We start from the raw sequence: 17,463 nt of genomic DNA, 5'->3' as shown, positions 1-17,463 counted from the left end.
ATGGCTTTGGCATTCATTAACTTATTTCAGCCTTGTGTAATATTTGTCAGAAATGCATTGTGGTTTAAAGGGGAAATGGGAATGCACAATTCCATTGCAGCTGGATATAATGCCTAATAAATTATATTTTTCAGCAAAACCTTTTACAGCTGTCTTTCATAACAAAACATCTGAACACTATCATGTAGGAATGTATCTCAAAGATGAAAAGACAAAACCTCTAAACGCCCTCATGTAGGAATGTATCCCAAAGATGGAAAGACAAAGACATTTGCCCCTGAATATATTTATTCAAGAACAAAGACCAGTAGATCACATTTTTCACATAGTCAACACTTGGTTCCTTTGGTTAAAGACATGTAACCAAAACCATCTTTAAAATAAATTCAAAAGTAAGACAATGGAGGGAGGCAATATATTGACATCACTGACCAAACGTCTGTTTTCTTGAGTGTAATAACTTAAATCTGTAAAAATAAAGTGCTTGAAATAAAAAAGAAATCCCCTTGGAAATGATAAACACAGAAACCCTGTCCGATGTGTGACTCCTCGTGAGTTGCCGAAGAATGAAATGAAAGGACTAATGAAAAACAGAGGATTGGATCTCTCTCAAGTAGCTGCTCATTTCAACCTTAAAACAAAACATCCCTACGCTTGCTCGCTCAGAAATTCAAACGGCCAAGCAGAGTGCTGAACTGCAACAAAGAGGGAAATGATACTCCAATAAAGCTATTATGTAAAAAAATAAAACAGAACTGAAAACATCCAAGCAGAACTACTCCACAGTCCAAGACAGCACAGGAATGCTATTGCTCACGCCTGCCACAGCGTTGCATTGGATTGTCTGCAGACTCTCTCAAAAGTGCACTACAGTCTAAGTGAAATCTATAGTCTACTGTAGAGGAGATGCAATGCTTCACTAAATAAGAACATTCTATGGTAAGCCTCCCATCCTCAAATGAATTACTCAGTCTTGAGGTTCATTCAGCAGCTTCATGATTCAGACACAGCTGTAAACATTTACATGGTGCTGTAAAATCAATAAACTTGCCTACATGCACTCACTCTGGCCCTAGTGACAACCGGCTGATCGTCAATAAAGCCGCCAGGCATTGGGTACCACATTCATGTTCAGCTCTTCATGTCGGGGGGAGGGGGGGGGGGGTCTCCTGTCACAGTTCACTGATGATGAATGCATCATGGTGGGGCATTCGGCGAGTGGGGGTGCAACAACAATGTGACAACAGGAAAGAGGGAGGGCGAAGAGGAATGTGGGGACAGAATAAATCAAAATGGTGTCTGACAATAAGGTAAAGCTGGGAGGAAGACTGCATGAATCACCGCCCCTGCATAGGGGCATACGGGCCCAGAGGACGTGATGTAGGGGAGGGAGGAAATGCAGTCATTTTGGTCATGGGAGGGTAAGTAACAAGCATGCAGTTGGCACACTACAGATACATACAAGAACAATAGGCAGTGTGTGGTGGGAGCTTATTAAAAGAAGCAAATAAAGTGACACGGGCAAACACACAGAAAACAGCATGGAATCAAAAACAGGAAGTAAGTCCAACATTAGAATAAGAACACCAAAAAAAACAAAAGAGCAGGAATGATGGGAGAAATGTCTTCTTTTGTTAACGGAGTGCAAATGCTTGGAGAAGAGTGCAGTTATCGCAGGCACACAATAACAACACCTAGTTGAATAAATAAAGAGGATTTGAACTTCAGCCACTCGTTTCGAGGCTACAGTAAAAGACAAAAAAAATAAAGAGATTCCAGTGTGGTGACATGAGTCAGCCCACCAACAGGCTGTGAGAACACAATGCACTATGACAGGGAGCTGTCAGCAAACACACAACCCCCTCCCCCCCCCACACACACACACACACACACACACACACACACACACACACACACACACACACACACACACACACACACACACAGAAACACACACACACACACACACACACACACACACACACACACACACACACGCACACACACACACACACAGGCTACAGACTCCACGATGCAGTCAGACTCTCCATTTCACTTCTTGCCACATATGCTTCTCCTAGCTGCCCCCTTCCACACACAAAAGATAACATTGTAAATACGACTGGATGAGAGCTTACTTGGATTGTGGGGTCCATGTGCTCTCATAAGACATGTGGGGTCCATGTGCTCTCATAAGACACGTAGGCCTCCTCATGGCCTATATGTGTTTCACAGCATTCCAAAGACTGTGAGTATGAGCTGGTGTACTGAGGAGTGTATGTGTGTGTGTGTGTGTGTGTGTGTGTGTGTGTGTGTGTGTGTGTGTGTGTGTGTGTGTGAGTGTGTCTGTGTGTGTGTCTGTGTGTGTGTGCGTGTGTGTGCGTGTGTATGCCTGCATATATGTGGTCAGTTTGTTCAGCTGAAGACCCCTTCACCAAACAGTAAACGCAAACCAAAGGCCCTTTTCTGAAAGACCAACAGAAACCTTTAAGAGGGCTGTGTGAAATGTGAGGACTAAAATGTATCCCTTAGATTGGTATAACCACTGCTAATCTACAACAGAAGGCTCCAATAAACGTGTTGAATTGCTCTTCAAGTTATCATGAATTAATACATTTACATATTCTCTACCAGTTTTCCCCGATATAAATAGCTTTTTTAACTCCAAACTCCTTACACTTCAAATACAGATAACCCAGTGTGTCATACAATAGCAGAGAGTGGATTCATGTGGAGGGATTTGAGTGTTTATCTGGGTGTGTTCAGCACCAGCACCTTGCACTCCCGCTTGGCAATCTTATCCAAGGACAGAACGCTGCGCTCGGGGGGGAGGTAGAGTGGACGACCCACTGGTGAGCCAACCGGCGGGGTAATGGCCCTGCGCTCCATAACACTGCCAGTCCTACAGAAACACACACACAGACGAATATTAAAGCAGCACATACACACACACACACACACACACACAGACGCATATGAAAGCAGCACATACACACACACACACACACACACACACACACACACACACACACACACACACACACACACACACACACACACACACACAGACGCATATGAAAGCAGCACACACACACACAACCTGCATCACACAAGGCAATGTTCAAATGATTCCCAGTCAGCAACACAACCTCTCCACCCACACCATTCTATCTTTATCGTTTACCTCCTACACTAGCTCTCATACTCAGCCATCAAGCAATGTGTCTCCTGCATTTACATTTGCATTTAGATTGGTAGACTATGGAGCAGATGTACCAACATATTATAACGTTATAATTAGTGCCCGTTTTAGACGTAATTTTGTCACAACGTACGTCTAAAATCGTATGGTATGTAAGCACAGACCGATACGGACTTCTTATACCTATATACCAGTAATATGATGGGAGAAGCACAAGGACTGACTTAGTATTTAGTTGTATGTATGAAAACTGTATGGACAGCGCGGCAGACTATTTGCGGTGAACATTTTTCGCCTTTTAAAAGGAGTAATTCGGATTGCGAGTTAGATGACTGAACAGGAGAAACATCCAGAAACAATTGAATCAGTTGTCTGTTTCTCATGTGCACCATGTTAAAAGTGTTTCTCATGTGCACCATGTTAAAAGTGTTTCTCACGTGTACCATGTTAAAAGTGTTTCTCACGTGTACCATGTTAAAAGTGTTTCTCACGTGTACCATGTTCAAAGTGTTTCTCACATGTACCATGTTCAAAGTGTTTCTCACATGTACCATGTTTAAAGTGTTTCTCACGTGTACCATGTTCAAAGTGTTTCTCACGTGTACCATGTTCAAAGTGTTTCTCACGTGTACCATGTTCAAGGTGTTTCTCACGTGTACCATGTTTAAAGTGTTTCTCACGTGTACCATGTTCAAAGTGTTTCTCACGTGTACCATGTTTAAAGTGTTTCTCACGTGTACCATGTTCAAAGTGTTTCTCACGTGTACCATGTTCAAAGTGTTTCTCACGTGTACCATGTTCAAGGTGTTTCTCACGTGTACCATGTTAAAAGTGTTTCTCACGTGTACCATGTTTAAAGTGTTTCTCACGTGTACCATGTTCAAAGTGTTTCTCACGTGTACCATGTTCAAAGTGTTTCTCACGTGTACCATGTTTAAAGTGTTTCTCACGTGTACCATGTTCAAAGTGTTTCTCACATGTACCATGTTTAAAGTGTTTCTCACGTGTATGGAGGACCAAACCTGCCATATTTACAAATGAATGAATACATAAATAAATGTCCACATCCATGTATTTAGATTTAAATAAATGGATAAATGTATTAATTAATGCACAATTGTCAATCAATAGTTACTTATAATTTACATTTATGTATTTTCCCCTTTCATTTATTTATTCATTTATTTATGTATTCATTCATTCATTCATTCATTCATTTATTCATTCATTCGTTGTTCCCAATATGATAATGAGAGGAGGCCAGTAGGCGTGGAAACTGACGTTCAGACATTTTGCAATCAATCCAGAGCCTTCATGATACTGATGTATGTTCCACCCCCTTGCGCGAGCTCTGACTAGAGAGAACTGTAGGTCATCGACCGCCCTCCCAGTGTTGCCAGATGCACAATAATGATCCTCCAAATACGATCATTTTGAGCATTTGGCACTATACTGTGCACTTTGCTGGCCCCACTAGGTGCATTGTTTACAATAACGGTGATTTCCTTCGCAGGAATGGTACCCCATATTAAAAACCATAATAGGCTAAGTTAACAAATATTGCCTAGGAAAATTGATCTGCGTGATAGCCCGATGAGCGTCTCTGCTGCGCAAATTAAAAGCTGTGTGTGTTTTGTGCCACTCAAACTAGTTCTAAAGTATGCCAGGGGGACTTTTTTTTCCTGCAATATTGAGATTTCGAAATATTGGCCTTTCGGAACACTGGGCCGTCCCCAGAGTGCCTACGGGACTTGTAGATCTGACACAAGGTACCCTGAGAGATAAGAGGGACACGTTGTTTTTGTTCGCATTTCCAAAGCCCAAAACATAGGAGGAAAGTTGCCAGCTGTGGATTAAACAGTGTGGGAGACCCCACTCCCAACTCAATATATCGCAAAATACACATATGTCTGCTCCAAAATAAATGAAGCTGCTTGCAGTTAGCTAGCTATCTATCGCTAGTTATGATGACTAACTATCTAGTTGAGAGAACATCCCCTAACAGTTATGGTTCATGGCAACTAGTATTATTACCATCAGAAGTACATAACTAGTCTCTCCAACAAATGTGTTAATGTTAAAATCAAAATGTTAATTTTACCGTCAAAATGCTAATGTTACTGTTTGAAAAATTGAACTCTGAGTTATCCTAGCTAATAGCGATAGCAAACGCCAGCTTAACACACTGCATCAATGTTGAACAAAACGTCCCAAAAGGCCATTATGAACTTTTTATATTTAAATCTTTGTAGCATTTTGTGAATGGGAAGCCTACTCCTGAGTGTCCCATGGTATGCATAAAGCACAACCTGAGAACAATAACCTGGCGATCTGATACAAAGCCATAGCATTACATCAGTATCATCAAGGCTCTGGATTGATTGCAAAATGTCTGAACGTCAGTTTCCACGTCAGTTACCACGCCTACTGGCCTCCTCTCATTATCATTCGTTGGGAACAACGAATGAATGAATAAATAAATGAATGAATGAATGAATGAATGAATGAATAAATAAATAAATAAATAAATGAATGAATGAATGAATGAATGAATGAATGAATGAATGAATGAATGAATGAATGAATGAATGAATGAATGAATGAATGATGAAATGAAAGAATGAATAAATGAATAAATATATGAATGAATAAATAAATACATACATAAATGTAAATTATAAGTAACTATTGATTGACAATTGTGCATTAATTAAAACATTTATCCATTTATTTCTGTCTAAATGCATGGATGTGGACATTTATTTATTTATTCATTCATTTGTAAATATGGCAGGTTTGGTCCTCCATACACGTGTACCATGTTAAAAGTGTTTAAAGTGTTTGTTAGTGTACCATGTTAAAAGCAACCCGTTCTTTTGTTTGCCTTTTTATGTCTTGCTAAAGCTTTTTCACTACATGTAGATAAATGCCTGCTACACTATTTAATCAGTTTGTTATAGCTTCACAATAGCCTGAGAACTTTGTTTTTAGTTGTGTATAATTACTATATCCGTTTCCATTTCCTGACCACTAAACCACTAAAATAAACGTTTTCTCCTTTAATTATTTTGAAATGTTCTGATCAGGGAGTCAATGGAAAAAAAGAGCAGCATGAGCTAGGTATCAGTTTCACTGGATTGTAATTATATTTTTTTAAAGAAACAGAAGGGCCAATGCTGAAGAAAAGAAGAGAAAAAGTTGTCTTGGGGCCAGGTGTGCACTTCCAAAATAGTTCCGACTGGTTTTTGAGGACTACTAGAGCTGGGAGATTCATTCCACTCCCAGGGTTCACAGAAGAGGCCTCTTTCAGCATGGTGGTTAGACCACCTTCTTTAATTAGACACACTTTATTTCAAAACTTCTAACCAAACTGCTCACAGAAGTCCTCCAGACTTCCTCTACGTTAACAATGACTTCACAATAACATCTCACGGCTCAAACTGGCCCACTTCAAGGTAATTAAACTGTCAGTTCTCTTACCTCCTTGCTTGTTTACTCTCTCTTGCCTCAATACAGGATTGAACGCTACCAACCCTAAACCTACATAGAACCTTAGCCTACTTCAAATCATATTTTTGTTCTATGTGAGGACATAAAATGTACAAAACGGCACCTGTTTCGGCATACTTCATACTTGTCAGCCATGTTGTGTTTAGCAGCAGGGAGCTACAGACAGCACATGCATGTCTACCTCTCTACCAAGTAGACAGGACCCCCTTATGAGTCGAGGTTCTGCTCAGGGCTTCTTCCTGTTAGCAGGGAGTTTCCCTCGGCCCTGTCGCCTTTGTGCTTGCCCCAGAGGGGGGGTTCAGGCACCTTGACACAATTATATTGTTTTGGTGCTATGTAAATAAAATTGAATTGATTTGAAAGCAATTTAACACACTCATCAAATTACAGGTTGGAACTGAAAAGACACAAGAACAAAACGTTTGTACATCTGGCTGGAAGCTGCCATAAAGCGGAGTACTTTTCCTTGGGGATTGACTGATGAATTATAAACACACACCCTATTTCTACCCCTGCAGCTTTAAGCGAGAACGGTGATTTGGGATTTTGACTTTAAGTTCAGAGTTTTGTAAAGAGGTGCAGTTCTGTTTTGGCTCTAGATTGGAGTCATGTTACATAATGTACGCCTGAGACTAAGCCAAGCCCTGCTGGACAGTAACTAAGTACATTTACTCACGTACTGTCCTTAAGACCAATGTTAAGGTACTTTACTTGAGTATTTCCATTCTATGCTTTTTTTATGCTTCCACTCCACTTCATTTCAGAGAGAAGTTTTGCACTCTCTACATTTACATATTTGACAGCTTTAGTTACTAGTTACTTTTAAGATGAGGATTTTGCAAGATGGATAATACAACAATACAACGCATTGTTAATCTGGTTGAAGCTGATGCTTAAGGTTGCTACAGAGCTCCCTTTGTGGGAGCATGACAGATCAGACAATAATCCATCTGACACTTTCCTTAGCTTGTGAATCCTTTCACCCATCAGCAGCACTGTTATGAGAAAAAGCGGAAGAGACTAAAAAAAGCCAAAGAGACAGAGAGCCCATTAAAGAGTCTGACTCAGAGACTATTTCTCATGTTGCAAGTCCCAACCCCTGCACAAGCACTGACCAGGCAGGAAGGAGCTTTTTGCAATGAAAGCATGACACTGAACATTTGGTTAGCTTCAGCATTCTCTCTCTCTCTCGCTCTCTCTTTACAAGGCGAAGATTTTCAGCTGACCCACAACCGCAAATAACCTCAATCCATTTCATTTCTGCCGTCTTCACAGATGTTTTATGACATCTACATGTGGTACCAAACATCAATATTAATACATTTACATCATTGAATTAAACAGAATTAAAGATAACCTGAAAAAGTATAAGCATTATTTATGGTTATCGGACATTAGACATTATCAGTCTTGGCGCAATGCTTTCTCTTTTTCTTGCTTTCTCTTCCTCGCACACATACCCTCAATAGCTTTCTAAAGATGAAGAGATAATTACAAGCCGATGGAAGTTGAACACTGAGCCACTTCACCTGATTTACAGCTTGGTGGTTTACAGACACAGCTTTGTGCAAGCCATCTATTATGTGAGTCCTATGTGTGTGCGTGTGTGTGTGTGGGTGTGTGTGTTTGTGTGTGTGCGTGTGTGCGTGTGTGTGTGTGTCTGTGCGTGTGTGTGTGTGTTTGTGTGTGTGTGTGTGTGTGAGAGAGAGAGACAAACCTCATAAGGTGAGACTTTGAGGGCTGCTGGTGAGAGAAGGACTGGGAGCGGCCCAGACTCAGGCTGGCCTGGTGGTGGCGCTCCAGCAGATCACGCACAGATGGGCTGGAGGGGCTGCTCTTACGGGAGAGGGGCCGAGCGTCGGGGGGAGGGTTGGACACAGACGCGGTAAACTGCAGTTTCAGCTTCATGTGCTGACTCAACTAGGAAGGCAGACACAGAGACAAACATTGGAAAGCAATTGAGGAAGTTTGAGGAGGAAGAAGTGGGGTTCTTTTGAGATAAATTAGAGATGGTAATATGTCATAAGACACCCTACCAATACTTCTATTCAAATAAGAAACACTGATACACTTAATACGTCATAAGAAACCCTACCAATACTACTTTTCAAACTGATACACTTAATACGTCATAAGACACCCTACCAATACTACTATTCAAATATGAATCACTGATACACTTAATGCTCACTATCTTTTAATGTGGCCCCCTCTGTCACATTCCAATTGACCAATACCACACACCTCGAAGAGTCCAGCTTTCAGGATTTGAAAGGCTACTGTAACAGAGAGGGTGCTGCCCTTGCGACAGTAACCAAGGTTACTGAGTGGTGAGTGACACACCACAGCGTTGACAGCAGGGTCCTCCTTCTGACCTCGCCCTGGGGGTGAATATGAGGACACAGGGGGAAAGGAGACATCATCAGAAACAAGGGAAATAAGGCGCCTGGAGTGTGAGCATATGGCTAAACCATGCTATCCCTGCTGACTGTGGAGACAGACAGACTAGAGAGAGAGGGTGAGTGTGACTGTTATGAGAAGCCCCTCCAGGCTCTTAAGGTTCCCCATGTGTAAAGTCACGCTGTATTAGAGCTGGTCCACTCGAGCACAAGAGGCTTACATCATCTATCTCTGGCCCTAGATCCACAAACATGGCTGGAGTGCGAACATCCACTGCCAATCCTTCCTTCCAAACATCTGGAGTGCATATCTCTAGGGTGCCAAATCCCCACCACACCCACACCCTCTTCTCCTAATACATTAAGACATGCTGGCAGTTCCCCACAAACTCCAATCCTAAACAGTCCACCCTCTCTCCCTATTCCCTACTCCAGCAATCTTGTTTGTTTATCCACCCCGCTCATCCCCCACCATGCTTCTTACAGATCTTTTTTCTCCATCTTGTCTCTCTCTCTTTTTATGTCACTCCTTGCTGTTCCATCTCTCTTCCTCTTTTTCTCTCATTCCTCTAACCGTTCCTGCTCTGTGTTAATCTCCGCTCTGTGTCTTACCCTCCGGTGTCCAAACCAGCCGGACAGCCAGGAAGTCCTGCAGGTTATTGAGCAGCGTGTATCTGACCCGGAAGTGCTCTCGTGCCCTCACTGCACTGGGGCCTCTGGCGGTCATGATGAAGCGGGGGCGGTCCAGCCGCACACTGGGCAGGCTGTAGTGAGTGAAGATGGAGTTGGTGAAGGGGAGCTTGGAGGTGGACCACTGCAGGACGGCCACCAGCGGTACTTCAAGACCCTGACCAAAAACAGATCAAAACAGGAGGTAGAAATGAGCCTCTGACATCACTTCCTGCAACAGTGATAATACAAGACTTTATAGATGTATATCAGGTTGGTAGAAGAATATAATCTCTACCACATTGTTAGCTAACCGATGATTACAACATTCGTTCTAAAGCAAATAGAAGCACTGTTGACTCCAACACTATAACAATCACAGAACATTTGGCAAATACTCAGAGGCTTTCAAAACCATGAACAGCCTTTTGTCCAATATCTACATATATCCCGTGTTTATTTGATAAAAGATAACCTAATGTGTGTTATTTGAAGTTCTGTAGTCGTGAATAGTTGTTTAGTATTTTTGTGTAGTAGTCGTTTTGACTTTGACTTTTTTTCTCTCATTTGTCCAATCTTACCTCATTAGTATCCTCCTGTGGTTGATCATTCAACTGCAGTTGAAACAGGAAGTTCTGTTCCTCCAGAGCACTCAGCATGCTGGGGAGTGGGTTTGACATGCTGTCCATCCTGAAGAAGGACGCCATGCCAACCTCACCAGACTGGTGGCTGGAACAAGACACAACACAACTTGAATGACCCAGTACACCAAAAGAGCCTAAAGTCAGCAACCCCGATCGATACATTAGTGGCTACTTCAATGTATACACCTGCAAATGCTCTTCATGCAAGCAACCTGCTCCTCCAAAGTGTAGGACATACAAAGACATGCAAAAGTTTAGGCACCCCTGGTCAACATTTCTGTTACTGTGAATAGCTAAGCGGAGCTAAAAGACAACCTTATTTCCAAAATGCATAAAGATAAAGATGACACATTTCTTGAAGATTTTAAGTATGTTAACCTTCAAATACCCATCTTTTACACTTTAAAAATAACAACCAAGGGAAATGGCCTGAAGCAAAAGGTTGGGCTACATGCATGGAGGTTAGTTAGTAACAATAATCTCATTTAATAATCAAATATCAGCCGGTCAATTATTTTTGTAGTCTTTCTTGTTTGGGAACTTTTTGCCCATTCTTCCTGACAAAGGGCTTCTAGTTCTGTGAGATTTTTGGGATCTTTTAAGAGCTCGCCTCGGGTGATTGATGATGTTTATGTCACAGGACTGAAAGCATGGCAAAGCCTTCAGCTTGTGACCCTCTTGGGGTAGTCCATTGTAGAAGCCACCCTCTTCCATCTTAAGTTGTTTTACAGACAGTGGAATGGTTGCATCGAGAATTTGTCTGCATTTAATTGAATCCATTCTTCACTCTACCAGAGAAATGTTCCTCCTGCCACAAGCTGCAACACAAGCCCAAAGCATGATCGATCCATCCGCGCGCTAAACAGATGGAGGAGTGTTCTTTTCATGAAATTCTGCACCCTACGTAAAACGTACTTTTACTCATTGCAGCCAAAATAAATCGATTGTATCTAGAATGCATCAGGCTTGCTTAGATGGTCCTTTGCCAATGTGCATTTTGTGGTGAGTATGCAGAAAAGGTTTACTTCTGATGAAGAAGCAGTTCTCTTTGAAGGTTTTCTTGGTCTGCCAGAACTCGACATAACTTCCACCATTCCTATTAATGGCCATTTGTTAATTACATTGCAAACTGAGGAAATAGCTCCTGAAAACGCTTTGCTATCTTCTCATTGCCTTCTCCTGCTTTGTGGGCACCAAATATGTACATGTTCAGAGTGCTAGGCAGCTGCTTAGAGGAGCCCATGGCCACTGATTTTAGGGACAAGGTTTGAGGAGTCAGACTATTTATAAAGCTTTGAGATCTGTCTCACCTGGACTTTTCTAATGATGATTGTAAGCAAGCCACCTTGGTAAACGTTGCTTGGGAGCTCAAATCTGTTGGGGTGCCCAAACTTTTGCATGATGCTACTTTTTTTTACTCTGAAGTTGTACAAAACAAAATAATACACTAATCTTAAAATGTTGAAAAGACTGTTTCATCTGTCATTTTATGCCTTTTGGAGATAAGTTCTTCATTTATTCACATTAACAAAAATGTTGACCAGGGGTGCCCAAACCTTTGCATGCAACTGTATTTGCAAGTTCATTTTCAAGATATTACTTACAAAGACTTGCTTACAAACAAGGCCTATTGTGTGGTATTATGAGGTTGTGGCCTTCATATACAAATCTCTCAGTTGTATTAGTGTAAGGAAAGAATAATAGAAGTACTGAAGCACTGAAGCATTGAGTTGTTCCATGGCCTTCAAGAAGGATGAGCATCAGTGTAAAGTGGTTTGTGTCTGATCTTCGATAAGAACGGCTTTCTCCTGGCAGTCAAACCTTAAACAGGAATAGCCTGTAAATTCTCTATGCAACCTTTCTATTATTCCACCCTATTAGAGCATTCAGTTTGGAATGTTTAGGGTATGTATGTGATAGTGGTCACTAAATCTATTTCAATGCACATTATTCTATAATCAAATATTGTACAGTCGTGGCCAAAGGTTTTGAGAATGACACAAATTTACATTTTCACAAAGTTTTCTGCTTCAGTGTCTTAAGATATTTTTGTCAGATGTTACTATGGAAGACTGAAGTATAATTACAAGCATTTAATAAGTGTCAAAGGCTTTTATTGGCAATTACATGAAGTTAATGCAAAAAGTCAATATGTGCTAATATGGGCTTTTTCAAGACCTCTGCCATCCGCCCTGGCATGCTGTCAATTAACTTCTGGGCCACATCCTGACTGACTGATCCTCCAAGGGCCACTTCTCCCAACCATCCAGGAACAGTTTGGTGATGAACAATGCCTTTTCCAGCACGATGGAGCACCTTGCCATAAGGCAAAAGTGATAACTAAGTGGCTCGGGGAACAAAACATTGACATTTTGGGTCCATTGGCCAGGAAACTCCCCAGACCTTAATCCCATTGAGAACTTGTGGTCAATCCTCAAAACTATTTCTGATGCAAGAATGGGCCGCCATCAGTCAGAATGTGGCCCAGAAGTTAATTGACAGCATGCCAGGGCGGATTGCAGAGGTCTTGAAAAAGAAGGGTCAAAACTGCATATATTGACTTTTTGCATTAACTTCATGTAATTGCCAATAAAAGCCAGTGACACTTATTAAATGTTTGTAATTATACTTCAGTCTTCCATAGTAACATCTGACAAAAATATCTAAAGACACTGAAGCAACAAACTTTGTGAAAATGCATCTGTGTCATTCTCAAAACTTTTGGCCACGACTGTACCTTTGCTATAAGATAATCTAACTCAAGAATCAAATACAGATTATATATAAAATATATATATATTTTACCAGACATTGTCAACCAGCAGAACTGAGCCATCCGGCATCATGGGAAGATAAGAGGCATTGAAGTTGGGCAGGATTCGGATGTCACGCACACATACCTCCTCTTGGGAACTCCCATTCAAGACTATACAGAGAAAACATGCAAAAGACAACGTTCATCAGTCACAAGACTAGACACAGAAAACATGCAAAGACAAAGCTTTTCATTCAAAACCACACACAGAAAACACGCAAAGACAAAGCTCATCAGTCACACAGCACTCCCTATTCTTCCCTCCAGAGGGTGGGTGGGAAAAGCAAACTCTCTCCAACAGGCCTCGGACTGCACAAGCTTTGATGTCATGGAGGCTGCACACTAAACTCAAACCTCCATGGAAGAAAAGAAACGTTTGCATGCAAAAACACACAGTTGTGATGAAGGGCCTCTAACCTAAACGACTCAAAGCGAAGTCCTTACCTTTCAGGACAGTGAGGGGTTTTCCAGATACAGTCATCTGCTGACACCGCAGGGTAGGGGGAGGCAGGACATTCAGTGTGGTGCTAACTGGGAATGACCAATGACAAAACAGATGGGAGAGAGGGACAGAGGCAGGGACAGAAGGGGGAAGAATAACACGCGTCATGATTCTGAGATTAAGCCAAGGATTAAAATGTCAAAATCAATCTTGAGGTCACGTGGCTGAGAATAAGTGTGTAGAGTGTGCTTGAGTATCTAGGGCGCATGTCTGTGCCCATGTATGCGTACACACAAGAAAAACCTGTTCAAGGCAACCTACTCTTTGTACAGGGAGAAAACGTTTGGCATTTTCCTACCCTGGGCTTTGAAAGTGTTAGTTTGGCATTCTTCTAACCTGGGCTTTGAAAGTGTTAGTTTGGCATTCTTCTACCCTGGGCTTTGAAAGTGTAAGTTTGGCATTCTCCTACCCTGGGCTTTGAAAGTGTTAAGGTCTTGGTGGAAGGTTTGGCAGGGGCTTTTCTGCTGCAAGATGCTGAGGTAACCATGATCCTGGATCTCTGGCCGTTCCTCTTCATGCTTCCAAACTGTCACGATGATCTGTGGGACGTCAATCAGGAATGTTTCTACTGACACATAATTAGTGGCCCAAAAGACACTTTCTCCCACAACAAACATGTTTAACTTGTAAATGAATGGTTCAAATACACACTCACAAACACACACATAATGCATACTCCATGTAGACATTATGCACAGTCCAACAACAGGCCAGAACTCTACTACACATTTCCTCTCAATAATAATTTTTAAACTAGACATGGCAAGGATTACACAGCAAGTGAGTCAAATTAGGAGAGGGACGTCATGTACAAGCGGAATGTTCAGGCCTGTCACTCACCTTAACTTTAACCGTGCTGACAGGAAGCTTGTCAAGAGATACAGTGAGTGGGAAAATGACCTCATCGTTTAGGACCACAGGCTCATCCACAGGGGACTAGAGAGAGGAGGAAAAGAATGAACAACTGACAAAGACGTTTGGCTGTGGAGTCATTAACTAAAGATCTTGGGATAGACACAGGGGCTCAGACCTGAACTGGACATTGTAATGTATTTGCACTCAGGATTATCATTGTACTGATATGACTCATAATTGTTCTCAATGAAAGGCCATGTGACAGGCTCCCTACCTTGAAAGCAACATACCATTCCTAACTCGCCCCAACCTTAAGGGTTCAACATAGGTGTGACTGCACAGTAAGCAGAGCAGGTCCTGTTTCTCTGCGCTTGCAAAGGAATAGGGGACAAATGGAAGGACAATTGCTTGTGCTTAGAATCTAAGCTTCTTATATTACTTAATTTTAACCGGCATGCCTGATTATTTCAGTTCAATCATAACATTTTTCTTCAAAATCCAGATGTACCCTTCCTGGACAATGGACCATTTATTAAACTGATCATCACTGAGCGCATATGGCCTGATACCTCCACAAGACTTGTTGTTAAAGTAGTTTTACCAGTGTGATTTTGTAACTTTGATTTAATAATGAGCAATCCTAACCCATCAGAAACCAGTCAGAATCAGAAACCAATAACTCTAGCCACAGTCTCTACTGTTCGATCAAGACGATCAAATGTGTGGCTTTTAGTTTAGGTGTAATTTCTGAAACTGGTTCAAACATAACCTTTCCATTGTTTCTTTGTGTATATGTCAGGGAAAATCGGTTGTGACTTGACTCATGCGTTTATAACGTTGAAATAGCTGCATCTGAATGTAAATATAGGTTTATTCGAATCAGGAAGTGTGCAGTCTTCCTGTAAGCAAGGTGTCAGTCCACCAACAAACAGGATGCTGTCTTCGTGCGTCTCGCCCCCGGCTATTTTCATTTTAAAGCAGCGATTACAATTGCAAAACAGATCTTTACCTGCACGGGTGCCTTGCGGAATTCTCGCACACCGTTACCGGGGCTGTTGTGAATAAGCATTGGCTTGCATTCTCGGAATCCACGTTTTTTTGAGCCCCCTCGACAACCATCAGCCATATCATCTTCATCAGCATCCTCCATACCCTCATCTCCACTGCTATGATAATCATGATACATCCGTGATCGCTGTCGGCTATCGCCGGGGCAGACACTTGCAACCGCGCACAGAGAATTAGCAAGATCCCTCCATGCCCGACTGCTGGGGTGCTCCGACCCGGCACTGTCCACAACCCCACTGCCTATATGCCCCGATGCACCATTTTGGGAGCGCAGGACGAGCAAAAAACGCACCGTCTCACCAAGGTAAAGGTGACTGCGACGTGGAAGTGAACGATACCGAGTGGGGTCCGACAGATCAGAGATGGGAACAGCTGGAAAATACATGAAATATTCACATTGGGACTCCATCATTAAAACCATATCTAACGTTAAAACAATGGCAAGCAGTGGGTCTCAGCCAGATAGCATGCTGCTGTGCATTATACCTAACGTAGTTTGTTACGTATCTATGTAGCTAATTACGAAATGTTTATAAGTCTCTAGATCGCTTTCCTATATTTCAACTAATCTAAAAAATATTGTAATAACACATCCGTATGTAAGCAATACATTGTGCCCCGCTGTTATCTTTGCTAGCTTACTGTGCCTAGCTAGCTATAATCAACACTACATTCAATGGCTCAAATGACAAAACACTACTGTTGCAAGTTCCCTCAATCGAGCCCCGAGAGCACATGAGACAGCAGGAAGAGTAGTTGATTGTCGATAATTATCCCTTTCATCTTCTTCTCGTGTCTAGAAAATCAAAGACGGTTTTATTGAACTTTCGCAATGCGTGTGCGCTGCAAAACTGTCCGTCTTACTAAACAATGTAATGATTGAAAAGCTATAGTTGGTTTTGCACTAAACATTTGTATTTGGACCCATCGTCCCGCCCCCACATGTCCTGGCGTGACAGAGTAGGCCTGTGGACTATGATGACAGTTACTACGTCTATAATAAACGTTCACAAGCGTAATAACTTTTGTTTCCAGTCAAGTTTATTTAATCCAACAGTAGAAGCGTATGAAAAATAGCATGTGATTTATTTATGTATCTTAAGGTCGGCCTAAGGTGCTACATAGGAGAAGTCAAGGCTAAGACAACCAATTTGTAGCCTAACCTCTGTTATGGAAGAAAAAATCAGTTCAGTGAGAAAAGAAACAATCCAATTCAAAGCCACGTCTAAATATCTTATTAATATATAGTCAATTTTTCATTATGAAAATTCAAGTAATAAAGAGAAATTCCATACACAGGGTAGACCTGCATAGTTTATAAACTAACCTCCAGTCAGTCTTAGAAATGGAAAAAGTGACACCAAATATTATCAGGGACGTTTTAAAATCAGATGTGTTTGCAGCATTTCTCATCTGGTCTCATGAAATCAACACTGATTAGCTGTGTACATTACACCTTATAGAAAACCATCTTATCATTATCATCACTATCATCAGACATTATGAATAAGGTTATAATTTACATATATTCTCCAGATATATATTCCTCCGCAGTACTTCCTCGTTTAGACCTTTATGAGAATACTTCAAATGTCAATGTTATCAAATAATTGAATGACTCATCCTAGAGGCCATCTGCCATCTTGTTCGTCTGCTTTGTCACAGAAAATAAGTCGTGCTGACTGTACTTTAGCCAGTTATCAAAACTCGAGTCATTTCATAACACTTGAGTCCACATAAAATGACTTTATCCCAAGTCATGGTCATTCCATTCAGACAAAATAGACCCAGAGATGACT

At 41.5% G+C, this 17,463-nt stretch overlaps 1 protein-coding gene across 1 annotated transcript; it reads right to left on the bottom strand.

Annotated features, from left to right (window-relative positions):
* Positions 1 to 2,748: 2,748 nt before the first annotated feature.
* Positions 2,749 to 16,085, bottom strand: trappc14 (trafficking protein particle complex subunit 14; the record flags this gene model as incomplete). The annotated part of the gene is made up of 10 exons (XM_080838862.1): positions 2,749 to 2,902; positions 8,430 to 8,632; positions 8,957 to 9,093; positions 9,724 to 9,958; positions 10,362 to 10,509; positions 13,230 to 13,350; positions 13,684 to 13,770; positions 14,151 to 14,280; positions 14,582 to 14,677; positions 15,606 to 16,085. The coding sequence occupies 10 exons, from the start codon at positions 16,083 to 16,085 to the stop codon at positions 2,749 to 2,751; spliced, it is 1,791 nt and encodes a 596-aa protein (XP_080694988.1).
* Between the last annotated feature and the right edge of the window lie 1,378 nt (positions 16,086 to 17,463).

This window comes from Sprattus sprattus (genome assembly GCF_963457725.1).
Source record: "Sprattus sprattus genome assembly, chromosome: 5".
NCBI lineage: Eukaryota > Metazoa > Chordata > Actinopteri > Clupeiformes > Clupeidae > Sprattus > Sprattus sprattus.
This window is presented reverse-complemented; position numbering and strand designations above follow the sequence as displayed.